This window comes from Atractosteus spatula, chromosome 22 (assembly GCF_055471065.1).
Source record: "Atractosteus spatula isolate fAtrSpa1 chromosome 22, fAtrSpa1.hap1, whole genome shotgun sequence".
In the NCBI taxonomy this organism is placed as follows: Eukaryota; Metazoa; Chordata; class Actinopteri; order Semionotiformes; family Lepisosteidae; genus Atractosteus; species Atractosteus spatula.
The window spans coordinates 10,125,218-10,150,821 of record NC_142727.1 but is presented as its reverse complement, the minus strand read 5'-3'; the positions used below and the strand labels follow the sequence as shown (position 1 = coordinate 10,150,821).

The 25,604-nt window shown below is 46.0% G+C and overlaps 3 protein-coding genes across 5 annotated transcripts; 1 reads left to right on the top strand and 2 right to left on the bottom strand.

Annotated features, from left to right (window-relative positions):
- Window positions 1-88: 88 nt before the first annotated feature.
- Window positions 89-4,481, bottom strand: foxr1 (forkhead box R1). Its single transcript, XM_088939736.1, has 5 exons — window positions 4,361-4,481; window positions 2,136-2,371; window positions 1,673-1,923; window positions 478-710; window positions 89-117 (listed from the first exon to the last, which is right to left on the bottom strand). The coding sequence occupies exons 1-5, from the start codon at window positions 4,479-4,481 to the stop codon at window positions 89-91; spliced, it is 870 nt and encodes a 289-aa protein (XP_088795862.1).
- A 1,115-nt stretch (window positions 4,482-5,596) lies between these two features.
- On the bottom strand, window positions 5,597-9,572 carry upk2 (uroplakin 2). The gene is made up of 5 exons (XM_088939737.1): window positions 9,417-9,572; window positions 8,897-9,040; window positions 7,722-7,863; window positions 7,345-7,403; window positions 5,597-6,900 (listed from the first exon to the last, which is right to left on the bottom strand). Exons 1-5 carry the CDS (start codon window positions 9,469-9,471, stop codon window positions 6,758-6,760), a joined length of 543 nt encoding a protein of 180 aa, XP_088795863.1. The 5' UTR covers window positions 9,472-9,572; the 3' UTR covers window positions 5,597-6,757.
- A 4,317-nt stretch (window positions 9,573-13,889) lies between these two features.
- Window positions 13,890-24,081, top strand: cfap45 (cilia and flagella associated protein 45). 3 transcript variants are annotated; one of them, XM_088939733.1, is made up of 12 exons: window positions 13,890-14,054; window positions 14,621-14,734; window positions 15,039-15,178; window positions 15,401-15,545; window positions 16,054-16,224; window positions 17,437-17,615; window positions 18,279-18,408; window positions 18,877-19,023; window positions 20,092-20,205; window positions 20,975-21,168; window positions 23,132-23,356; window positions 23,771-24,081. In XM_088939733.1, the coding sequence occupies exons 1-12, from the start codon at window positions 14,052-14,054 to the stop codon at window positions 23,844-23,846; spliced, it is 1,638 nt and encodes a 545-aa protein (XP_088795859.1). In that variant the 5' UTR covers window positions 13,890-14,051; the 3' UTR covers window positions 23,847-24,081. The 3 variants fall into 3 exon arrangements, with proteins under 3 accessions (XP_088795859.1, XP_088795860.1, XP_088795861.1); XM_088939734.1 differs by having other exon boundaries at window positions 23,142-23,356; window positions 23,771-23,861; XM_088939735.1 differs by lacking the exon at window positions 14,621-14,734 and having other exon boundaries at window positions 13,983-14,054.
- Window positions 24,082-25,604: the final 1,523 nt, after the last annotated feature.

The window sequence follows — 25,604 nt, the reverse complement described above, 5'->3', positions numbered from 1 at the left end:
CAGCTTGGTGCTGGAGGCCTGCTGGCCTGTAGGCCGGGGTCCCCACCCGCTTTCGGCACATCGGCGTCATTCCTTCAGATCCTGCTGCCTACAGCTCAAATAAAGTGCGAATCATTCCTGGCAAAGAAACAAGAAAGGGATGAGAGGGAGGCTGGACAGTTCTCTGGTTCAATTCTCTTGAGCGTTTTAAACCAACACAGATGGTCAAGATGGGGCCACGCAACAGAGAAACCAGGACAGAAGGCACTATTTGCAAGGGAGTAAATACTTTTCTTTAAAAGAAAAAAAAAAAAAGTTATTCAGGATCAGTACAGGTTGTTCATTTTGTACTTTGTGAGCCCAGGCGCTGTTATTTTTAAAACTACATAAACCCCAGCTTTTTAAAAAAAAATATTTGAAGCGCAAAAAAAAAAATCAGAAAACCGATTGCCCCATGCTTTAGTTTTAGGGTGTCCGTGAGAAGACGGGGCGGCTCACCGGGGTTGGTCATGCTCCTCTCCAGCACGGCGATGGAGTCGCCGGTCAGCAGGTGGATCTCGTTGCGCAGCCGCCGCCGCCCGTCCGCGGTCAGGTGCCACAGGCAGGACTTGCGCTTGCCCTGGCTGCACACCAGCTGCGGCGTCTTCTCGAAGCTGTTGCTGAAGCACAGGTTGTGGCGGATGGTGTTCTTCCAGCCGTCCGGAGCCGTCTGGAAAAACGGGAAGTGCTCTCTTTGGGGAGGGGGGGGGGCAAGAATTAATCGTCGTTCAGCGATTGAGCTTCGAAAGCGGTGTAACGTTTTGTTGTAGCTCCTAAATTGCAAAATACAGGTGAAACGCACTAATCACTTAAGACTGTTCTCCTCCCCCCCCCCCCCCCCCAAGTACATTGCCAAGGCTCCTCACTACATAAGGAAAGGAGGCCCTGATGTTCTGCTTTATCGCATTGCGATGCATTTTAATGGCTTAAAGCAGTGGTTCTCAAACTTTTTGGACCAAGTACCACCTACAAATCATCTTCTCATCGGAACCACAGAAAATCTCAATGACTAACACGAGCATGTGTGCACACATCATAAAAACTGCACTGAGCATTTGGATCGTACCGCCTTGTAGGCGTTCCCCCCCCCAACGTTTGCCAACACAAGCAGTACTGTCTGCGTCGGGTTCAGCAGCAGAGCTAGCGTCGGTGGCCGATGTATAATCCTCCTCGTTCTCAACAGGTGTGCGTGATCGATCGGAGCTGGCGTCACTCCTCTTGGCATCTGTTCCTTTCAGCCGTGACATAATACTTGAGTTTTTTGCAAGGTCTTTGTTTTTGATCATTCGTTCTGTTGGCAAACGCGGCGCTAAGCTGGGTCTCTGAAGCCTCTTGAGGAGCATGAGCCATTGAGTATTGGCCACGTTGATACAGCGCGCGCTAAGTACACACAAACCAATTTTATGAAAATAGAAAATTGGAAAACCCGTCTCAAGCTTTCTGAAAGCGATTAAGTAAAATTACAGATGAAACATTTACATCTTTTTAATTCTTCAATTTTTAATTCCCCAATTTTTCAGTGCACACAACACATTTCCAGGGTCATCTGGTATACCGCCTGGGGGGGGGGGGGTCCGCATACCACCACAGTTTGAGAACCACTGACTTAAAGTGCGCTAAAAATCACACTCACACCAGCCCGCGTCTCCCTCACCGCGTGAAGTTGTAGATCTGCTGCACGTTGAGGCTGCCGGCGCGGCTGCTGCTGAGCGCCATGGCGATGAGGATGCAGTAGTTGACGGGCGGCCGGGGCCAGCAGCCCGACTTCAGGTTGCAGCTCTCCTGCAGGATCCTCTGCAGCCGTTTGCTCTGGGCCAGGCCGGACCTGCGCCCCCTCTCCTTGGCGGCCTTGGGCTTCTGGGGGGCCGGGAGGTCCGGCGAGGAAGCCTCCTCCTCGTCCGTGAGCTAGGACGCAAAGAGTTGTGGGAAGGGAGGGCTGCTGGCTGGGTATCCGTCAGGACTGCTCAAGTCCGGGCGTGGAAAACCATGGCACAGCGGGTTTTATGTGGATCGCTCATAACGGGGGGGGGGGGGGGTACAGTACAGCTGACCTGCAGGTCCTCCTCTACAGTCGAGTTTAAAGTGTTGAGCTGTAAAGATGGCCCAGTTGTACCCACCAGGTAGTCGCTGGATGACGATGATGATGATGAAGGGGAGTTCGGGGAGTCATCGTGGCCAGCTCTCTCTGGGGGAGACAGCGAGCTGGGGGGGAGGCAGCGGGTGGGCCTCGGAGCTTGGGGAATCCCTGCAGAAGCTCCCGGGGGTGAAGGCTGGGTCTTCGGGCTGGGATACTTGATGGGACAAGCAAGGTTGGGGTTCACCACCAGCCACAGACTGGGCTCGAACAGGGGTTCTGCAGAGGATGAGAGATAGAAAAGATTGAGAGCTGGTTCAGACTGTCAAACTGAAGCCAGAGGGGGAAGCCGAGACCGGCTTATAAATAAGCTCATTTATGTCATTATCCAGACAGCTTGACCGTACGCTTCAGGATGCTTTCGAAGGCAGTTCGATTCCTTGATTGTATTATTGTGCATTTCTACTGAAAATTCTTTAGACAATTATGGAAAAAAAAAAACTTTTCATCACCTTGAGGCTATTTTCAAATACACAATGAAAGTGCTTTTAAAAATGCATCAGAACGCTGCAGACAAAATCAGCAACCATTTTATTTTCAAGCATTTTTTTTTTTTAATATAAACCATCTTTGCTCCTTTTTTTCCCCCCCTTAGTATATGCAAAAGGGTGAGTTTAGTAAAAGACCAGTTTGCTTCTGTAGTTTCTTCACTTAAGTGATGAAATCACTCAATATACACTCAATATAGATGGGCTGTTTTGATTTGCCAAATGGGGAATGTTTTTTTTTTTTTTTAAAAAGACCAAAAATGAAAAACTTAGGTTTGCCAAGTCAGAATGCCTAAACAGAACCTTATTATAATACAACAGAAATTAAAACGGAAAAGGTTGGTGGGCACACCAGATTGGCCCACTAATAATCCTGTAACCTTTTTAGCCATGGCTGTGCTCTTCCCACTGTATCTGCACTTTAATTTCAGCGTCCAGTCAGTTTTCAACTACCGCCAAGTGCTGTGCAATAGACGGGGAAATAAACAAGAATTTCCGCATCTGTAGATCGCTGCACCACAGTGAAAACTGCTATTACTGTCCTGGAGAGCTGGGGTAGGTCTTTTCAAATTTTTCATTTCCTATTGACTCTTAACATTAAATCAGTTCACACTTCGCTTAGCTGGACTGATTTAATCTCACCCCCCTGCCTCAACTCTCCAGGTTCCCAAGAGAAAACAGACAAATGGACCCTCCAGGATCAAGACAGTGTGGACCTGCTGAACAGTATTCTTTGCAAAGCTGTTTTAATGGCACAGGGTTTTATATTTACCAGTTGCTAAATACTTCAAGCTCATTACTGCATTTTTTGGGGGGGGAAAAAGACATTACAAAATCATATTACTTTATCAGTACAATGTGTAGAGGATCCTGCAGCTCCTACAACCCTGCTGCAAAACTGTAAATCTTGTCTCTTTGTAGAGTGTAAACGGAGCACAATAACCTGCTTCCGAAGGGAGTTTGGCGAGAACTGCCTCTGGAGAACCACATACTGCCGCAGAGCCAGGTACTGGTTATTTTATCATCTGAGACATAGAAACACCAGAGAGGTTATCTTTAAAAACGAAGCAATACTATTGTTAAGGTTTATAGCAGTTAAGTGCTTAAAACATTCACTTAAAGATATATTTACCCAAAGCGCCTCAGAGCTTGGATTGAAGGATTACAAAAGTCTAAGGTTTGCCATAGATTAGTCCTTTACTACAAATACTGGCTTCAACACGCGAGTTATTGGCCGATATTCTGTTAGACGGCATTTTTTTACAGAATGGTGTTGGCTGTTGCAAAAGCAAAATGCTAGAGCCTTATTCGTCATCTCCACGCGTGACGTTGCCGACAGGGCGAGTACTGACCGACGTGACTTTGTGACCAAGACTGGGGAAGGCGTTGGAATAGGGCAAATTAGTAACTGCGTCACGCCTTTAATGCTTTGTATTGTATTGTGTAAACTGGAACTGCAAGCACTTGACAGCGAGGCGAGAAGGAGTGGTACCCATTGAACTCCCATGCCCCGGGCTAAACCCAGCCTGGCCCGGGTCAGCCCTGTCCGTGCGCAGCGGCTCAAGGTCCGGCTCCGACAGGCCCTGTCTGGGCGAGCACGTTTACCAGAGCGGTCGCTCAGCGATACTGTAGGTTCACCGTGAAATCAACATGGCAGCCGCTCCAAGATGCTGGGTTAAAACAAAACTGCACTTCTTCCAACTTTCTTCACGGCTCTTACCTTGGCACAGCTGGTCTGTGGTGGTGGTCAATTTAATCTCTTCGCTCATGTCCCAGTCCTTAAGGCAAGTCGCTAGATGGAGGTCTAGGAACTTCGTCCTGTTCTGCACCTGAACGTACATAGTCTAATTTTTTTGTCCCCCTCTTTTACTCCATAAAGTTGATGAAACCGGTCGGTCGGTCGGCCGTCCTAATCGCCGAGACTCTCCGGCCCGCAAGGCGCGCCACCCGGCCACCCGGCCGGCCCGCTCCTGCCTTTATCCCCCGTGGTGCCGCAGTCGGAGGATGCGGGCCTTCAATCAGAGCGCGCTCCCGAATTGGTCTGTTCGCACGCCGACATAATCAACAACGTGCTAAGTGTCCGCAGCGCTGAAGAGGGAGCGGCTGGGGGAGCTTTAGACTTATCATTTAACGAAAAAGGCGCCCCCCCGTCGTATAGTGCGTGAAGGGACATGGAGCATACCCGGCGGAAAAGTTAGCACAACGACTGAAAAACGTCAAAACCAGAACTTGCGCCCGGCAGCAATGTGGCCTGCGCCGTACAATGTAGTAAATATAGGCCTGCGAATCCGAAAAAATGCAATCTGCAAAATGAATTAATTAAAATATATATATATATTTTAATTGCACATGACTCAGGAATTAAAACTTTTTTATCTTCACGCATTTTTTATTTTATTTTTTTTGATGGAGGATTCAATACGACGTCACAACGCAATATGTGATTCATTTACCATTAATTTCTTGTCTGCGCCTTAATGTACTATTCCCCCCAGCGGCAGTAAGCACGACACTTCAGACTATTTTGACTCGCGACTTGAAAGAGAGGGCTGAGGAAAAAGGCGTCTTCTGCAGATTTGGATACCGACTTGTCATCCTTTTTAAAGGCTAACTTCACTGATGGAGATTGAATGTAATAGAGTAACCGGATTCCCTTATGCGATGTTTATGGATTTATATTGATAATATGGAAGGAATTGAACCCACTGAGTGCTATTATTATTATTATTATTATTATGTTGTTATTAATAATAACAACGTTTAGGAGCCAAGGCACCTGTTGATAAGTTGTGTTTTTGGCCATTCCACAAATTAAAACATCATTTACTTTCTTTAAACACCTTGTACTTGTAAATCTGAGTATACACTGCTTTTCAGTTTGTAACATTTGCAGCTTATCAATGTCTGAACAGTATTCAGAATCTCTCCAGTCTCTTAAAACAATGAAACAAATCAGTGAAATATAATTTTATTTTTATTGCTACCTTTATTTGTAAGATAGTTTTGGTTGCATTCACAGGAAATACAACACATGAATGTCCTTTGGTACACAATGCATTTAACACCTTAAGGCCAAGGGCTGTTCTGACTTTCTCCTGAATACCCATGTTGAAGAGTAACAGAAGTGCATGCCAATCCAACTAGTTCATAAATTAGCTGGTAATAAATAGCAAAATCCAACACCTAATTGTATGCAAAGATCCACACTATGGACCAAAATAAATCTTGAAATAGTCATTTTATGTCTTGAAATAATCCACAGAGCTCAGCCAACATGCCAAAAAGCATTCTGCAGAAAGACCTGGAATATATAAAACACAATGTAAAAAAAACAATAAAAATTCTACAACGGACTTTGACCAATACAACCTGCAACAGATTAAAACTACAAACATGAAGTGGCTATCAGACCTAAAATACAGTCTGCCCACGGAACATTGATTATCAAAGACCCTCCTTAAAATGGAATTTAGACCAAACTATGTAATCAATGTAGATGCATCGGCCTGCGTCCCAGTTCGCAAAGCGTGCAATGAAAAAAATATGCACCCCATGTAAAACTGCACCGCAGAGAGTAAACTCAAGTGAAGACTTAAAATACATTTCATTCAAATCCTTTTACTAAGCCTTGTGGTAGCAAGGCTTTGTGAAGCAATCTGGAAATGAAAATGAGTTCTTACATAAAACGGGATTATATTACGCTCACAAATCATAGTACATTATATATGACGGGTTATTAAACAACACGCCTATAAACACATGACAATGTCGTTCACAGCGCTGTATACCCAGTCTAGTAGGGAAGATGGCATATGAGCAAGTGACTGAAAACTGAAATGCCAGCTTTTAAAAGGTTCCAGGTGGTTAGTTTTTTGTGCCAGAGCTCCACTGACGTTTATCTCCCCAGCAGCCTGTCCTGCACTGTTCACACAAGGCCAAACTGTGGATCTTATTTAATATTAACAAAGGCAATATCATCGTTAGGAAAGTTACACATTTAGAAATATTTAGACCCCCCAGAAAACAAGAGCAGAAGAGTATCGCGGGTCAAAAGAACAAAGGAACTGTCTGCACACGAAGCAGCTGGTCCAGAGGTTCTGCTTTGCCGGTAGTTGTCTCAGTTCCTACAGTGTGCCAGCGCGAGGGTGACTATCAGCCCGACTATCAGAATGAACATGGCCACGGACAGCAGGACCGTGATGACAACCATGGCGCCACTGCGCGCCGGCAGCCCGTCGTCGATGTCCTGGTAATTCGAGACTGGAAGGGAAGCAGAGGCAGAGGAAACGGTATCACACCCCAGCGCTCTTCAGAGTGGCGGCAGGGACAGCAAAGTCCTCACGGGGCCATTCAGTCGTCATCACACCCCTGGTCTTCATCACCTCACTGCCTTAATCATGTGCTAAGAAGTCGGATCACTTTCTCTCTTTTTTTGGTGGGTCTGAAGAAGTTGCAAATTGAAAAGGAAAACCTGCAGTATTCGGGCCCTCAAGGACTACAGTGAGATATAATGATAAAACATAAACTGGAGGAGCACGTTCCATTGTGTTAATGCAAGGCCTTCGGAACATGCTCCAGAACTCTGACTTCTGAGATTCTTCCACAGCCACAGAGAAGGACTGTCCTGCTTTGCTTCTCTCAGGCGTGTGAAAACCAACACATCAACAGACACATGAAAACCTGAGCCATTAAGAAAATAGTCACCTGTCCTGGTGGAAGCTTGTACGGCATTGCTCTTCTCACTTCCAACAAAATATTGAAACCTGAGTGAAAAAGACAACGTGAGCAGCATGTAGGTGCTTTATCCTGCAATACCAAGTGGTTTCATTCTGATTTTACATCTGGTATATTAGCAAGGTCTGATTTCCTACCCAATGAAGAGATGCTCACAAAGAAACTACAGTAGTTATAAGGCATGTTAGGTGTCGCCACAACTGTGTATTTCAAACAGCGTATAGACATGCGTCGTGGTTGTTATTATGGTTATTATCCTGGCACCTGCCAGCATTCAAGAGCTCAACAGAAACATGCGGACTGTCGGTATGGTGGCTTGCTTCGGTAAAATGATTATTGTGGCTTACGTGTAGTTTGTGGCAGGGCTGAGATTCTTCACCTGGTAGCCAATGTTCCTGGTGACAGTGAACTGGCCATTGTTTGCAATGACGGTGATCAGGTCCCTCTTGAACCGGCACACCGGCACCTTGAATATGCCAGTCAAGTTGACTGTGTGGGAAATACACAATTAAATACACGCGCTGCATAGAACCATTCTCTGCCAGTTAGCAACTGTAGCATGAATGAGTATAGCTATTAATGTTTTAATACAGTACTAACCGTACTATATTAAAACATATATATTCTACTGTCTATCCAACTATCCATCCTATAACCATTTCAACCAGTTCAGGGTAGCAGGGGAGCCAGAGCCGGTCCTGGCAAGCAACAGGCGCGAGGCAGGTTACACCCTGGATGGGACGCCAGCCCCCTGCTGGGCACATAGACACAGACACACTCGCACCAGGGCCAGTTTTCCCACAAGCCAATTATCCTACCAGTACGTGTTTGAATTGTGGGAGGAAACCGGAGCACCTGGAACCGTAGCGATCACAGGGAGGACATACAGACTCCAAGCAGACAGCAGGTCTGAAATTGAACCCAGGGTCCCAGTGCTAACCACTGCTCCACCTTATATTAACTATACTATTATTAATGAGTGTAGCAATATATAACATATACGTTATTGAGGGTATTCATTGTTTTTTTACAAGGGTCTAATAAAAGTGCTTGGCTTTGAATACCAGGCATTCTGTCAGAAGAATAATTATAATAACAATTTTCCATTTTAGACAAATGAAGGTAATTAACAAAAAGGAAGTCTAGAATTGCAGCTGTCATACCGTGGATACATACAGTACTCTTCTCTGAAAACACTGCTTGGGGGAGTTTAATTCATATTCTTGTAGCGAAAAAAAAAACGTTTTTTAGCTTAACCTTTTGAACATTAACTGTGGTGGCACACCTTAGTCATTGTACATTACACAGTGCATAATGCAGTCAAACGCGAGCAAAGGCACTAAGTGTGTTTCCTGTTTCGGGGTGACGGGGTTCGAACCCCTGTGCGCGTTGCAGAGAACACGACCGCACAGGGCGCACCGGAAACACACCGGACCTCCATGAACCGCAAATTTTCTTTTAATCGGCTCTCTAAGGAAACCACTTATAAAACGTTGCAATGCACAACACGCTCCAGACTCACTCTTGTTCTGAGTGCCGCCCTGCTGATACACCATGTTGACGTCGCTCCCGGCGAGGGAGCAGGGAGGCAGGCTGAGAATCACCGAGTCGGAGAGCTGGCCAGTGACCAGGCCGTCGGACTCACCGAGAACATTGACCGTGAAATCTGGAAAAAAAAAATATTGTAACAAATATTATACTCATAAGTTACAGACGGGAGTCGCAGAAATAAACAGTGTCACTGTAAACAGAAATGACACTGCCTAGATTCGTTGGGAGTCGGAATAAGTCGCCTATTAAATTGAGGAGTTAAAGACGCCAGTTTACTTTGCAGTACAAACTGGAATGAATCAACCTGCAAGTGTCTTACTCAACACAATAGATCACATCGACTAATCAATACGCTTTTAAAATTCAGACACTGTGTTTGTCTTCACAAAGGGAAGCATTCGTATTTTGTTGCTCATACTGCATTGGCGCAATCTGTCATTGTGATCGCCTTCGGATAATTCTAATTAGTTCTTTTCCTTCTTCCCTCATACCCGCGTCAGCCGCGGCCAGTAGGAGACCCAGAGCAGACAGGAGAAGTGCGCCCATCGCGGCTCCGGCAGGGTTTGCGGGTGTGAATCCGTCTGGGCAGTAGAAACAGCAGGAGTACACAGGTGAGCTCGGGGCGTCCTTCGCTTTCTCTCCACTTAACCAATGAGAGCTGGATGAGACTTGTCCTGCAGCGTGTCGTAAGAGCCAGGCGGGAACCGGTTAGACCGGACTGGGTGTTTTCTTGTGTCTGAACTGCTCACTCGTCCCTTCGCCCACATCCCGGCCCAGTGCTGCGCTGACTTTCCGCGGTCTCGTTTTCACCTCCCGTGACCCTTGCGGATCACCGTAGCCCTGATTTCTCTTGTGCTCCTTTGCTTTTTATCAGTCCCATCGCCTCTCGCCACTGCTGCGATAAATGAATTCGTTTCTTACATTTTTTTCCCCCCCTGGCCCAACAAATGATCCGACAGGGTGTGAACAGGAGGCGATGTCTCATGACGCTCGAAATAGTGTCTAGGTGCGGCCAGAACATCGTTATCATCCTTCAACGTAGAACAATAGCGGTTGCTGGGCTTTTGTGTGTTTTCGACGCATTAATAGAAGCAAAACTCATTAGGGTTGCTGTTTTCACCTTCTGTTTCATAAACTAGATTGTAAAAACCTATCTTGCATTTTCGTCTTTTCAGGGTTTCTCAGTGACGCACTTGGAAGCGCACTATACAATGGATAACTCAAAAACTTCCGTTGCTGAGATTAGGTGTGTTTCAATGCTTTCTCTTTTGGGTGTAATGGGCTCTTATGAATTCTAACATTTTTGAAAAGCTTTTTTTTTTTAATCCCATTGGCCTTGACCAATCACGGCCTCCTAATAATCCCCATCTCATCACTCTGCTCTCCTCCCCCCTGAGAGTGGGTGTGTGGTGAGAGTACTGGCGCATCATCCAGGTGGGGCTACTGGAGGTGGTGGAGGGGATCCACATTACCTGTAAAGCACTTTGAGTGGAGTGTCCAGAAAAGTGCTATATAAATTATTAATTATTAAAACTTTTGTAATTGTTTTTAAAAATATTTTTAGTCTGTCCGTCCGTCCACTAACCTTTTTTTTAGATTTTACACTTCAGCAGAAATAAGGTAGGTGGTATAGACCCCGTAGAAATGCTGGGTCATGGGTCATCCTGGCCTCCTCCTGCGTAGAGTTTGTATGTCCCCCCCCTCCAGTCACACAAATTTTCACCTGGTGCTTCAGTTCCCTCGCAGTCTGAACACGCCTGCACTGTACATTGCACCAACAGGCTACATTGTGCCTCTAAATGGCACCCTGCGATGGACTGGCTTTGTGTCACTGGTGTCTATTGATATCCATTAACCTTCTGGGGTAGGGTCCTCCGGTAACCTCTCTTCCCCTCTGAAAAGCCTCCCTGTGGACTAAGTCTGTATTTTCCTTATGGCCAGTTTTTCCTGAGGTTGCAAGCAGTGAGAGCTGGGCCCCCAAATTTTGCTGGTGTACCGGTTCTTGGGGTTTCTGCCTTTACCGCTTATCATCCCTCACTGCCTGGGCGCGAACCCGGGTCTCCGGCATCACCTAACAGGGAACTTGCCAGCTGAGCTAAAGGAGACCTCCCTCAGCCCGGGCGGCTGAGATCCCTGTTATACGCAGGGGTATATTTGTTACACTGGCAGTTAGAACACAAAGGAGAGATGCCCTTGGTGTAAAGAGATGCCTCCTGCTCTCCATTTTAAATTCGCTGCCACGCAGTTTCCCCGTGTGTCCTTTGGTTTGTGTTTGGCTGCTGAGTGTGTTTCTGATGACCGCTGCAGCAACAGGATAGACAGATTTCCTGCCGGAGGGTTTTTGAGGTTGAGACTAGTGGTGTGTAGGAGGCTCAGAAAGCTCTGCAGCTGGAAGACGTGTGTAGCGAGACTGTCAGCAGCCCGTGTGCTGAAGCCTGGGGTTTTCCCTTAACACCTACCAGCCCGAAGAGAAATTACTCAGCTGCACAATGGAGCTGAAGGGCTGCACCTCCAAAGAAGCACTAATTTTATTTCTGATTACTGGGACGCTGCAAAGAGACCCCTTCTTCAATGTTCATTTTGATTCCCTTTATAAGAGAAGCCATCTCTTAATCAGATCTGTGAGACGTCACTGAAACCGATGGATCCTGTCAACGAGCACTGTTCACACCGATGGCTTTCACGAGGTACATGCCCCCCATTATATTATTCCTGAACCTTATAGCTAGGGGCCAAACACAATAACTAGGGGCGTTTAAAATTCTTCTTTTTTATGTCATGTTTCATAACTGATCGCGTTTCATCAAAATGTCAAAAAGAATCGGGAGGAAAACTAATCCATCCATCTTCGAACTGCGTTATTCAATACAGGGTCACAGGGGAGCCGGAGCCTATCCCAGCAAGCAACAGGTGCCAGGCGGGGTACATCCTGGACACTAGTCCATCACAGGGTACATGTAGACACAAACACCAGGACCAGTTTTCCCAGGATGTTTTTGGACTGTGGGGTGGAAACGGAAGCACCTGGAGGAAACCCACACAGACATGGGGAGAACATACAGACTCCACACAGATAGCTCTCCAGGTCCAGAATTGAACCCAGGGTTCCAGTGCTGTGAGGCAGCAATGCTAACCACTGTGCCTCCATAGTTAGCTCAAAACGAATCCAAAAAATGTATTTTTAATGCTTCTCAAGATAATGTGGGTGCTTACTGTGTTTTTAATTAGCAAGACGGGGGCAAATACGAGCAGGGTGAGAAACAGGGTTCCCAGCCCCGGGCGACATGACCATCAAATGAGAAGACAAGTGAGGAAGGGCCTAGGGTGACTTAATATGAGAGCAATGCTTCAGTTACACTATCCAGCACCTTACGTTACTGCACAGCTTTTTCTTGTGTTCTGAAACAATCACATGGTGAGCAAAATAAAAAAAAAGTGTTTACCAGTGTCCTCATTAAAAATAGGGAGATGTTCAGATTTTTTTCGTATTATTTTAAATATACATATAACCAGCTCCATATAATAGCCAGGAAAATAACTAATTTTGTCATAGTTGTGAAATTTTGCATTGTACTGTAAAAAAAAAAAAAGTGAAGCAAATGCTCCACTGGAGCCAAAAACAAAAACAACTTTAAAGCGATTGTGTACTTTCTTCAAAAGTAACACAATATAACTGAGAATTCAATGCTTGTGCGGTGCGTGCTTGGTTTACACGAAAGCTTAACTTGAGAAACCGGACGGGCGAGTTTTTTTAATTTCATTCTTTCTCACAACACACCCTGCTTCCGTTGCTGGTAGATGGGAGAGGTCACTGGAATTGACCTATCCAGAAACTGATCTCACGGGGTGGGGAAAAAAAAAACCAAACAGATTAAAAAAATAGGATTTCCTCAGCTCATTCTGTGTGCGATGGCTGTCTCGGAAAGAAAGCAGCCGTGTTGGGAAAAGTTGACATCCACACTCTCAGGTTTTGCCATTGAGTCCGTCTCTCGGTCAGCGCCTCAGGAGGGACAGTCATCCGTCTTTCAACAAATGTTAAAAATCCCTTCAACACGTTCGGTTTTCCTTTCCCTGAAACTGCGCAGATGTCACTGGGAATAGCGCAAAGAGCCTTGATTGCGAGCTTCAGCCAGGTGCCTCCGAGTCCAATAGCTCCTTACGCACAGCGCCTTTCCTAGCTGATACTTGTGCCTCAAGGTGGCGGTCTTTCATTATTACTCCACGCCAGCTGTGGCCGCTTGTCCGCTTGTCTTGCAGACTCGCAGCTTTACAGCCTCAGGAGTGAGCGAGCGAGTTAGAAATGGAAAGGGACGTATATTAATAGACTATCAACAGTTTCTTTGGTGTGATAACCAGCAGAAAATGCACAAGCATTTTGGGAACATGAATTAAATCTACAGGGTCGCCTATGTTGAACTGAGGTCCTAGACGCTAGTCAACATGGGTTTAGAAAAGGTTAAAGTTTTAGTAACGAGCAACCACCGCCATGAAAACCGTATGGTTTATACGATATAAACTGTATTCATGTTTCCAGACGTTTTTTTTTTCCATGAGGTTCCAAATAAAATATTAATTCTGGAAACTATAGGTTGTAGGCATCGAGGGATCTCCGTGTTTGGACTGAGAACAGGATTGGAAGCTTCTTTCAGGATACGGCTGGAGGAGATCATCGGAATAATTAAGTACTAACTCCTCTCGTGTGTAGACGGTCTGATATCCAGATTCATGTGGATACTTTGACACAAAGTTAAATGTAAGCGACGCGCTGTTATCATCAAACTGTTTTCAGTATTTCTGGTCCAAATAAAGACCAGTCTATATCGACTCGGAATTCTTCAGCATCCTTTATGACGCCTTTATTCCTCCTTCCCTAAAACACAGATTTTCCTCCGAATCCCGGACCCGAGTCCACTTCCTCTTTCACTGACACGTGTTTCTGTCTCTATGGAAACTGCGCTCGTTTCCATGGGCACGGATAAACACAAGGCGCTCCCTGCACACGACTTCCAGATCCTAGAGATCACTTAATTATCGTCGTAAAAGAAAGTGGGGGCAACATTTGAAGTGATTCAAACCAGATTTATTAATGCCGTGGTAATCTTCCCTGGTGGTGTATTTCAGAAAAAATGGTAAGTTTGAACCACACTTATTAGAAGTTTATGACCAGCGCAAACGAGCTGAACATATCTGACTTGGTTTTGTGTTGGTTAGTGTGACGTTTTCAAAACCATTAATCTGGAAAATACACCATATTTATATAAAATATCAACAGCCAAATGCTGTATTGTTTCGTTAATTTATTGACCTTATGTAATCAAAGTATTTAGCATATTTAATATTTAGACACTCTGGCACCGTTGCACAATACTTATGGATAATTTTACAAATATAAATGTTATAAACTCACTCCAGTTTACATGTCGTATCAGTACAATGCACAGCATTAATGCTTGCATTCTTACATAAAATCAAGGCCTTCAAGTTCACCAGAAATATGGAGTTATATTAACCAGCGTTCTTTGCCATCACTCTGCACTGGAGTACTTGAGAATTGCGGTGTGTTTCTGTTCCGTTTTGCTTTGGAAATGCGAGTGCAAACTGAACTGGCACTCGCAAGACCCATGCAGAGACCTGAGAGTGCGCTCTCACCCTCGATGCGTCTGTGATTTTAAAAAGCAGTCTTGTCCTTTCACAGCCTATGAGTGTGGTCTCTTCCTCGGTGCGGTCTGGAAGTTCTCACTCTCGCCGCTATCGCACCCGAGCGCACACATCCCAGGTGGATGAGACTCTCTTTGCATCGCCGAAAAAAGTAAAGCCTCTCTCTCTTTTTTTTTTTAAATCTGTCCATCTTCAATTGCAAAGAAACAGACACACTCGTCTAGCCTCGCTTAACATTATGGGGAAAATATAGGACAATTCACAATTGTCCCTTTTGACAAATGAAAATTCTTCTGTGTTTTGACATTCTGCAAGTCAGAACGTTTTTTGGTCTTTAGGTTTACTCCAAAACTCAAGAACAACATAGATTAAAAAAAAAAATACAGACACGCCAGAGAAAGTCTTCAGTTTGATTCTGACTCCGGTTTCTTGTTTTGTTTTGCTCCCTCTCCAAGCTGTCAGCCTCCGATGGTCCAGATTCGGAAGCTCAGAGGGGGCCGGGAGCTCGTGGGATGTCCCGCTCGGCCCCAGTCCAGAAAACGCGGAAACCGGACACAATCCGCATCATCACCAAGGACCTGATCCGAGACCTGAAGCAAGTGTCCCAGTGTCTGCTTTCTTGAGAGCTGCCGTCAGAAAGGCTGTTACACTGTACAGGTTACACCGAGTTAGGCGGAGACACGTACTTAAGCCCCCTTCAATTCAGGACACCTTTCTGTGCATCTCTTCCAAATTCAGTGGCTTCTGGCTGGATTGCACATTGACCCATCGTCTCCACCCCATGTTGACTATTGTTTTTCTCTCTCTTTCACTCTAGAATCCCACACAGCGACCCCTCGGGCCTGTCCATCATCCTGTCCCCGGACGAGTTCCACAGAATCACACTGGCGTCTCGCGTCCCCACCAAAGAAGAGATGCAGGCGGCGCTGGAGGCTCAGCGTAAGGAGAGAGAGGCAGCCATGGTGAGGGCAGCGCTGTCTTACAGGGGATGACTTCCCCGGGGAACTACCAGATCAGTTTTTAGGGTAGCAGCCTAAGGTTCTTGTACTGTTCACGTGAAACAGGGAGTTGAACGGAGTTAACAGTGGCAGAAGTGCTATCAAATAACAAATAATGCTGGGCTGCTGGTGTGATGGGTGCAGCTCGGCAGGAATTAGATTATGGTCACTTGCAGGCTCAGAGCCTAGTCTCAGCACCACTGTAGACTATGCTATCTCAGATGGCTGGGTCTTCTGGTTTGGTTGAATTCTACACTGTCTAGGTTTCAAGGTTCGTGACATTCCTGTTGGGATGCGCTCAGTGCCCCTGAGCGCTGTTCCACTGGAATAGTCAGCTGCTGTTAACCTTTCAGACAGCATTCCAGAAATCCAGCTTGAATACGTGGCGCATGACATGGAATTTCAGACTCGTCTGCAGACATGTTGCGTCTCCCTTTTGCAAGTTGTGGGTTTTTGCACTTGGCCTCGGCAGGATGCAGCGGAGGACAGGAAGGCTCAAATTCGGCAGGCAGAACTGTCCCGTCAAAAGAACCAGGGCCTGAGTGATCTGGAGGCAGAGGCCAAGGAGAGAGCGCAGTATCTCCTGGAGAGAGCCAACGCCATGAGGATGGAGCAAGAAGACGAAGTCAAACAACTCAATGAGGTTTGTTTGACCTTTCCTGTGGTTCGATTACCTACAGTACCTCTGGCCTTGGGGCACCAGCCTGTGTGACCCACTGGGGAATCTTTGCCTCACAATGTTAATATCTACCCAAAGATTTTTTCCAAGGTCTTGTTTTGAGGAGCCTTGAGCTGCAGGCATATTTTATTTTCAGTAAAACACTCATTTTTTTCTAGTAACTGCATTACCTTTGGTAAAGGCCTGCTAATAATAATAATAATAATAATAATAATAATAATTATTATTATTCCTTATACTTATGTAGTGCTGCAAGGGCAGCCATAGTGTGCCAGTACACTCACCACACACCAGCTCTCAGTGGGGAGGAGAGCAGAGTGATGAAGCCAGTTCAGAGATGGGGATTATTAGGAGGCCAGGATTGGTAAAGGCCAGGGGGAAATTTGTTCAGGATGTGGGGATAACACTTTTCAAGAAACACCCTGGGATTTTTAATGACCACAGAGAGTCAGGACCTCAGTTTTACATCTCGTCTGAAGGATGGCGCCTCCCCGTCACTATATGAGGCATTAGGACAATACGGACCCACACAGACCATATGGTGAGGGCCCCCCTACTGGCCCCATTAACACCACTTCCAGCAGCAGCCTTAGTTTTTCCCAGGAGGTCTCCCATCCAGGTATTTAACAGGCTCACACTTGCTGAACTCCAGTGGGCTGCCAGTTGTGAGTTGCAGGGTGATATACAGTAGCTGCTGGCACTTATAAGATGGTACTTTAGGGGGTCTTTAGATTATGTGGTCTCTATTTTCAGTTTAGTAAGTAATAGAAAAATAGTGTCTTCCAGAGCTGCCCTTAGTTATCTCCCCAGGATTATGGAAAATTATATCATGGAAGAGTCTTTTCCTTTCCCGGTAATACTCTTTAGATCCCCCCCAGTAACATGATTCAGCCCTGTCTTTGTCTTCTGTTAATCTGGAACCAAAAGTGGTCTCCATTTCACTGTTTCTCCACAATACCCCCCCAAAAAAGATCACACACAGCAGTTTTGGTGAATGGAAAAAGTAAAGTTTAACTCCACGCTGACAAGTAAAGAACTGAATTCAAACTAAAAGCGTGGACTCAGCCTCGTTCCCTTGCAGCCAGCACGCTCTGGCACAACTCCCCCACTCGAGCGTGTGCTTGAGCCGCCCAGGCTGACCCCACAGCGCTCTGTCTCCCCGCCTGGGCCTCTCAGCTGATCCTGGGCGCGCAGTGCCACGCGGTGCGAGATGCTCAGATGATGGAAAAGCAGCAGATCCTGGCCGAGCTGCAGGAGGAGGAGCGGCGCTTGGACGCCATGATGGAGGTGGATCGGCGGCGAGCCCTGGAGGCCCAGGAGCGCATTGAGGAGCTGCGCAAACAGCAGAGGATCCAGTGAGACCTGCGTCGGGCACCGGCTGCTGCCGCGCACGCACACACATGCTCGCAGCGTTTACCACGGAAGGGGCTCTGCGCCTCTGTGGGTTTCTTTGGTTCGCAAATGCATGGCAAAACAAAGCAAACTTTCAGTTAACCTAAGCTGAAAGTTTAATTGGCTGCTGGCACTCTTAAAGCAGCATTGGTAAAGGCTACTGTCACGTCTTTCTATGTACATTTGTAAACTTAAATTGTTCCTAAATATTTTATGTATTGGTTTCATAGTTGTTACTTTTGTGTTGAGGTTTCTTTTAGAATGAGGTATTTTGTCCTTCAGCGAGACTCCTCTGACTGCTTTTTCTGTGCCACAGCTTTTGTGTTTTTTGGACCGTTTTTCAAATTAAATCTAAGAAAGAAGCAGCACTAAGAAGTGACAGACCTGCGTGCCCTGAATTAGCCGGCCACTTGATTGATTGGTTGCATATTATAATGCATCTTATTGTAACAGTGACCTGAAACTCCTGGAATTACTTTGGTAACAGAGAAACAAACGGAAAACATGGACTGGCTGCATCCCAAAGTATTGTGCATTTTGTCGAAACAAAGTTTTTTTTAGAAGAAGGAATTGCACAGGGCAGGGGCCGCAGTGTGTCTCAGTGTGTGTGTGTGGTCGCTCCGTAGGGGGAAGCTGCTGATCACGCAGCAGATGGAAGACCGCTCAGAGGAGCGCCTGCTGAAGCAGGAGCTCAAGGAGCAGGAAGGGCTGCAGATGCTCGAGAACTTGGAGCGGCTGCAGATGGAGGAACTGGAGGTGAGAGCCGGTCTCCAGCCACAAGCATTTACATGCTAAGAGGAAACCGCGAAGAGGACCGGTTAGGCTTTATGGTCGATCAGCAGACACTCAATAAAATAGCAGATGGTGTTTCTACTGTTCTGAACTATTTGTTGCTGTGCATGTTAGACCCTGATATGTGATCCCAGACAGTATCAATCCACAAATTCTAGCATCATTAACTTCAATGATTAACTGTAATAATTACATTCTCATACTCACTGGCTTCATCTTGTACTTTTTTTTTTTTAGAGTCTGTAGATTCCTATGCAAAAGCCTGACTCTGTATTTTTTCGACCTCAGGGAGGTTGCTGTGATCAGCTGAGATGGAAAGAAAACCTAAAAAAAACAGTTACAGATGGCAATGCAAAGCTTTGCTCTGCTCGCTGGTGCTCAGTGGGTTTTCGGAAATGAAATGCGCCTACGGTGTCTTTTCCGTGTGCCCAGGCTCTGGAGAAGAAGAAAGAGGAGCAGCGCCGCCTGCAGCTTGAAATCCTCCGGATCAACGAGGAGAGCCTGAAGGCTAAGGAGCGCAAGAAGGAGGAGGAGAGGATGGCGGACCTGCATGCCCTGGAGTACACCCGCAAGAAGATGGTGAGAGGGAGGCGGGAAAGACAAAATAATAGCACCCACTGCCTTTTCCCCTTGCCATCAGGGGTACCCTCAGAGAACTCCCAAATAAAGTCTGTCGGCTGTGATGGAAGTGCCATGCCATTAGGATTTGACCCCGTCATTGATATGCCAGCAGCCATATCACCCTGCAACTCACAACTGGCAGCCCACTGGAGCTCAGCAGGTGTGAGCCTGGTCAGTACCTGGATGGGAGACCTCCTGGGAAAACCTAAGGTTGCTGCTGGAAGAGGTGTTAGTGGGGCCAGCAGGGGGCGCTCACCTTGCGGTCCATGTGGGTCCTAATGCCCCAGTATAGTGACGGGGACACTATACTGTAAACAGGCGCCGTCCTTCGGATGAAACGTAAAACCGAGGTCCTGACTCTCTGTGGTCATTAAAAATCCCAGGGCGTTTCTTGAAAAGAGTAGGGGTGTAACCTGGCCAAATTTCCCACTGGCCTTTATCAATCATGGCCTCCTAATAATCCCCATCTATGCACTGGCTTCATCAGCCCCCATTACCTGTAAAGCACTTTGAGTGGAGTGTTCAGAAAAGCGCTATATAAGTGTAAGCAATTATTATTATTATTATTATTATTATTATTATTATTGCCTCCACTGTTCCTCCTATGGCAACAAGGATCTGGGCTGCGGGGTGCTGTTAAGACAGGACAGGATCCAGTGACACCAGGGGAGGGAATTTGGAGGCTCCTAATGTACCAGTCTCTTTTTGCCTAAGATCAAGTTTGGAGACATAAAATTAGGGTTGAGCACAGTAGATGAAAAGTACCTGTTGGTCTCGCCGTGTCTTCCACTACTTAAACAAGAGCTTTCTACAGGGCTTGATACTCACCCAGCATTTGTTCCCCATGGCACAATATCTTCACAAATATTAAAAACATTTGGAAACCCGTCTGCAGCGAGGATCGATTCTCCTTTGTTCTGAGTGCTGTGTACACTCTGCGCCCCCTGTGACAGGTGGTGCAGCAGCATTAAACGCCAGGCTGCAGCAGTGACGTGGATGATGGCTTCTGTTTTGTTTCTTTTCCAGGAGCGGGAGGCCGAGTACGAGGCCGAGCAGGAGCGATTCAAGCGAGAGAAAGAGAAGGAGGTGGCTCGCCTGCGTGCCCTGCAGGAGAGAGACAAGGACCACAAGGCAGAGCAGGTGAGCAAGGCCGTTATCGTTAGTGCATTATCACCTGCGTTAAAGCCATTCTGCCAGAACAGCATCCTGTCTAGAAATGCTTGTAAAGTCAAAGATATGTTTCATCACTTTATCACCAACATTTCTATGATTATCAGTTGCCTCCCAAAATCTGTATCGAAAGGCCCCGCTTTCATTTATGCCATACCAGTGAACTGGAGGAACTGGTCAAAAAGTTCAGAAGGGATCCCTTTGGTTTTGTGGTTTCATTTTCTATCTTGTTTGTTTTAAATACACTGATATGATATTAAATAGCTACACAACATATAGATATGTACATACGGTACAGAAGAGTTTTGTGTAAAACCGAGGCGCACTTACAACGCCTTAAAATACCTTACAATGCCTTAAAATGCCTTACAATGGGGCGGTGCATTGGCCTTGTGGCTAAGGATCTGCGCCTGTGCCTGGAAGGTTGCCGGTTCGTATCCCGTGGCCGGCAGGGGAATCCTACTCCATTGGGCCCCTGAGCAAGGCCCCTAACCCCAACTGCTCCAGGGGCGCCGTATAAATGGCTGACCCTGCACTCTGACCCCCCAAGCTTCTCTCCCTGCCTGTGTGTCTCATGGAGAGCAAGCTGGGGTATGCGAAAAGACAAATTCCTAATGCAAGAAATTGTCTATGGCCAATAAAGTGATCTGATCTTATCTAAAAGACAAGCGGCAATTCTTTGGAAATTTCATTCAAATGGAAATAGAAAGGCTCAGCCTCTCCTTGCCCTTTCCTCCAGGACGAGCTGCGCGCTCGCAGGAACCAGGAGGCGGCGGAGAGAGAGTGGAGGCGGAAGGAGAAGGAGCAGGCGCTGAAGCAGACCGAGGAGGAGGAGCGGCTGAAACGAGCCCGGCTGGAGCAGGTGGCGCACAAGGAGCACCTCCTGGCCATCCAGGCGGGCCGAGAGCGGGCCGAGTTCGAGCGCGTGCTGAGGTAAGGGCCCGCCGCCGCCGGCTCGCCTCCGCGGTGTCTGACTCCAGCTATCAGTACAGCATCAGGCCCTGATGCCGAAAACTGAAAACCCAGGGGAAGATCTCTGAAGATGGTTATCTAACTAAAAAAGAAAACCTGTGGTGATTCACGTTGCTCATTGTGCACGGATGAATTTTGAAAGTCACAGAAGATTTTTTGTAGGTTTCCCGGTGAACCTCTTTTCAGATCAAAGGGAAGCTGCAGTGCCAGTTTTCTATTTCAGGGTTAGAAAGAACCGGCATTGATGGGTGAATTTCAAACCCCAGTGAAAGTAAAATGTACACAGCAACTTGTAAGAGCTCCACTTTCCATCACAAAATAGACACAATTTCCAGGTATGTGCAGCGCCACGTTCTGTGATTCATAACAAGGCAACAAAACTTCCCGTGACGTAAAGCAGCCCTATGACATTGTAAACAATTGTAAACAAGCAGACTTGTGAATTCATCTCTTGTAATCCAATAGAAATATTGCTCTCGACTTCAGGACGGTTTTGCTGACAAATACTACTTGTTGCCTGCAGATCACATTGGAACATTTCTGCGGTGAAATGTCTATTGCACATCAGAAAGCCATTTATTTTCATTTATTTCTGCGTTGAAATGTCTACTGCACACCTGTATTTATTCACTTCTACATCACATACGAGAGGGAGTGTCTTCAATATCACCGGGGAGCAAGTTGTTTTACAGCAGCAGTGTTGGTGTACAGACGGACGGAAGAAAAAAAAAGGCCGGAACAACAATACACATACATAGAAGGTCAAGTGTTAAGTAACGATAGGGCTACAGGTATGAATGAGAAATTGAATCTGTTGGTTTTGGAGTTGGGGAGTCAGTATCTGCGTTCTGATGGGAGTAACTGGAAGTTATTAAACAAGGGGTGTGAAGGATCATCGCAGATGGATTATGCTTTATGCAAAACACGTGATAGATGGAGGAGAGGGCTGAAAGATCAGGGCCAATGACCTTCTGGCATATTTTCACATATTTCTCGCATATTTTTCACGAGTCATTACAGTGACTAGTGAGCAGGAAGGGCCGCCACATGTCGCAATTTGTGTGAACTCTCGCTCTCGGCCGTGGTGAGACCAGGGGTTTGCGACAACATGGCGACTTAAAGTACTTTCACAAAATTAATGATTTTGTGCTCAATTTGAAATTTGTACATTTTTTCTGTACCTCCAATGAAGTTGTTTTGTCACTGAGATTTAATAACCAGTCCGAGAACTTGGGACTGCAGTAAAATTGAGATTAGAACAGAAGATAAGACCAGTGAGAGGAGGAAGTTAGGCACGTCGTGTTCATCTGTTTGCTCACGACTTGTTGATTCAAGGATCTTGTGCAGGTATTTCTTGTAGGATCCCTTATGTAAAACATCGGGGCCCGTGTTGCTCTGTGTCACGAAAGCGTTCTTTCCGGACCCTATGCAGACGACACAATCCGGGGTAGAGTGAGGAAAACACTGGGAAAAAGGCATGCAGGGATCAGGAAAGAAAACAAGGGGCGTGTCCATAGTGCGCTGGTGTTCGGGGAAGGTGTGGCCGAGGCAAACTGTCCAAAACTGAGTCCAATGGGGAATCCGAGAGAAGGCAAAATCCTGAACCGGGCGGTCCATCCAAGACAAACAGAATTAAAACTGGAATCGGGTCGGAACCGGCAGGAACAGGAACTTTAAAACCTTGACGGGACCAGGCGCTTCCAGGTCCCGGACTCGCCTGGTACGGGAACCAATGCAGAGCCCGGAACAGAGTGAGCGCCTGGCTTTTATAGGACGGGGGGCAGGAACCAGAGGCAGGTGCAGGGAATGAGTACTGAACAAGGAAGGGCTGGAGCGTCCTTAAGAGGAGGGGTTTACGATCGTGACACTCTGACCGCGAGGCCTCAGAACTCTCTCACGCCCTCCCCTCCGGCTCTGTCCGCAGGGTGCAGCAGGAGGCCATCGCGCGCGAGAAGGGGCAGGAGGAGAAGCGCCGGCTGCAGCTGCAGCGCCACGCGGAGGGGGTGCGGCAGCAGGTGCGGGAGAGGGAGGCCCGCGGCCTGGAGGTGCGCAGGGAGGTCTTCCGCGAGGGCGAGCGGCTGGACGAGGAGGCCCGCAGCCGGCGGGCGCGGCTCGACGAGATCAAGGAGAAGAAACTGAGGGAGCTGAGGTGAGGCCCAAAAACAATGAATTGAAACTTTCCTCATACTTAGAACCAGTGCTGTTTTTCAAATTCCACATACCAGGTGCCAAAGCCTATCCTGGCAAGGCATGATACACCCTGGATGGGATGCCAGTCCATTACAGAACACAGGCACACACATCACGGCTACTTTTCACAGAAGGCAATTAACCTACCAGTATTCCATATATCAGTGATATTTTAAAATGCCATCTAGGTTTTTAATTCAGAAAAAAACAAATCCCAGATCTTTCTTATTGCAGACTCAGAAATCAGTTTTCCTTTCTAATGCATTGCTGTTCTTGGCATTGGGATTGAGCAGAAATTTAGAGAATTTTAAGAAATGAAAAATGTGTATCGATACAGTTAAAACTGTGTGCCTTTCTGTTGTCTTCTGTGCAGAGCGGCTGGACTCCCAGAGAAATACTGCATCGAAGTTGAGAGAAAAGCCCACACATTGCCTACTGTTGCTCACTGAGATTTAGGCTGCCGAATACAGAAAGACGGATTCCTGAATTGTTCTCATGTACTGATCGAGCTCCTAAAAGCAGAAAACTCTGTTTTCATATACAACACTGTGGACCCTTCATTGAACTAAGAGACAAATGGATATCCACACAAAATATTGATTTGGTCTCTCTAGAACTACTGTAAAATTAGACATGATCATTAATGTTTCACGCAACACTTTAAATAAAAGTCATTGTTCACTCTGTTTGTGCTCTGTGTAAATCTGAAGCAATTTAGCATCAATTACCAAAATTGCATGGTATGATTGAATTGGCTTGTGGTTCAATATAAAGGTTTGAATATATCTGTTGTAATAAAGAGAAATCATTCTTTATTAGCTACAGTATTTCAGATTCAAGGATTTTCTTAACACTCGGCTTTGTTTGAATTACAGCTGTTTGAATTACATTGCTATATGTGCCAGACTATGAGATCTGCATTCCTCAGCAGTACGTTTACCGTCAAAGAAAACTATGATTCTCAGATCAATTAGTTACTAGCAACCAAATAATGGCTCAAATGGTTTCCTCTCATTTATAATCTTTAGCATGTTCTTGTGACAAAAAGTCAAGTCTGACTATATTAAATGTTGTATTTATCGCTTTAGACTCTATGGAGTTTGCATAGTCTCCCCATGGACTGTGTGCAAATACTCCAGTTTCCTTTTAGCTCCACAAAACTTGGCCTGGTTGATTGCTTTTTTTAAAATGTCCCCATGCATGCATGTGAATTCCCTGTGACACACTCATATCTTTCATACCATAACGTCCTTATTTATTATTGCCCTTACTTGTGCCCTGTGCTTCTGGGATGGACTCTAGGGTGCCATGATGCTGACATAAATGGCTTTCTGATGTCAAAAGGACTGAAAGAATTATAATGCTGTACCGAATAATGATAGAAAGGAACAAGTAATAGGTTTATTCCACGCTGAAAAGAAGACAGAAAACACAACGTTTCGGCCGTGGAGCCTTCTTTGGGTGTGAACAACACCCAAAACGTTGTGTTTTCTTTATTCTTTCCAGCATGGAATAAACCTATTACTTGTTCCTTTGCAGCCAACGCATGCTGAAGCAACTATAGTAGCAGCACCTGAGCTACTATAATGATAGAAATACCAGTACTCTCCACAGACTAGATGTCACACCAGTACCTCCGCACAGTAGCAAGAATTTTCCCCCCAAAATCTGCTTTGATTCTGTTTGTGGGTCTCCTTTTTGTCCCGTTGTCATGTATTCACCACTTCATTTGTCTGGGGTTCTTCAAAGTGAGAGCTTGGAGCACGTTTTAAGCTGAGGTTTAGAATAGCACCAGGAAAGGAAATCACAGAAAGGTCTTGTTCATCTTTGTCCATCCTATCATCGATTTAGGGCAGTCACATGGATTGGACTGGAGGATGGGTTAGTATATGTATGTAAAAGTAATACTTTTACATTACATATACTGGAAAATGTTAGTGTCAAGCAAAATTGATAAAATAAGTACTTGTAATCACAAGATTAGACAAGTCGAAGAATTTAAATGGATAGCATGTTGTTTTTAGAACGTTCTAAAGATGGAAAATTCTTACACAATATTGTCAACATATATATTTTTGAATTTATGCAACACCAGTTTTTTTTTAATTCCTTGGTCTTCACTCTTTACAGACATGGGTTAGAAAATTAATACAAGAGAAAATGAGAAAATGTCGGCGCTCAGCCTCTTGCGTGTACGTTCTAACCTG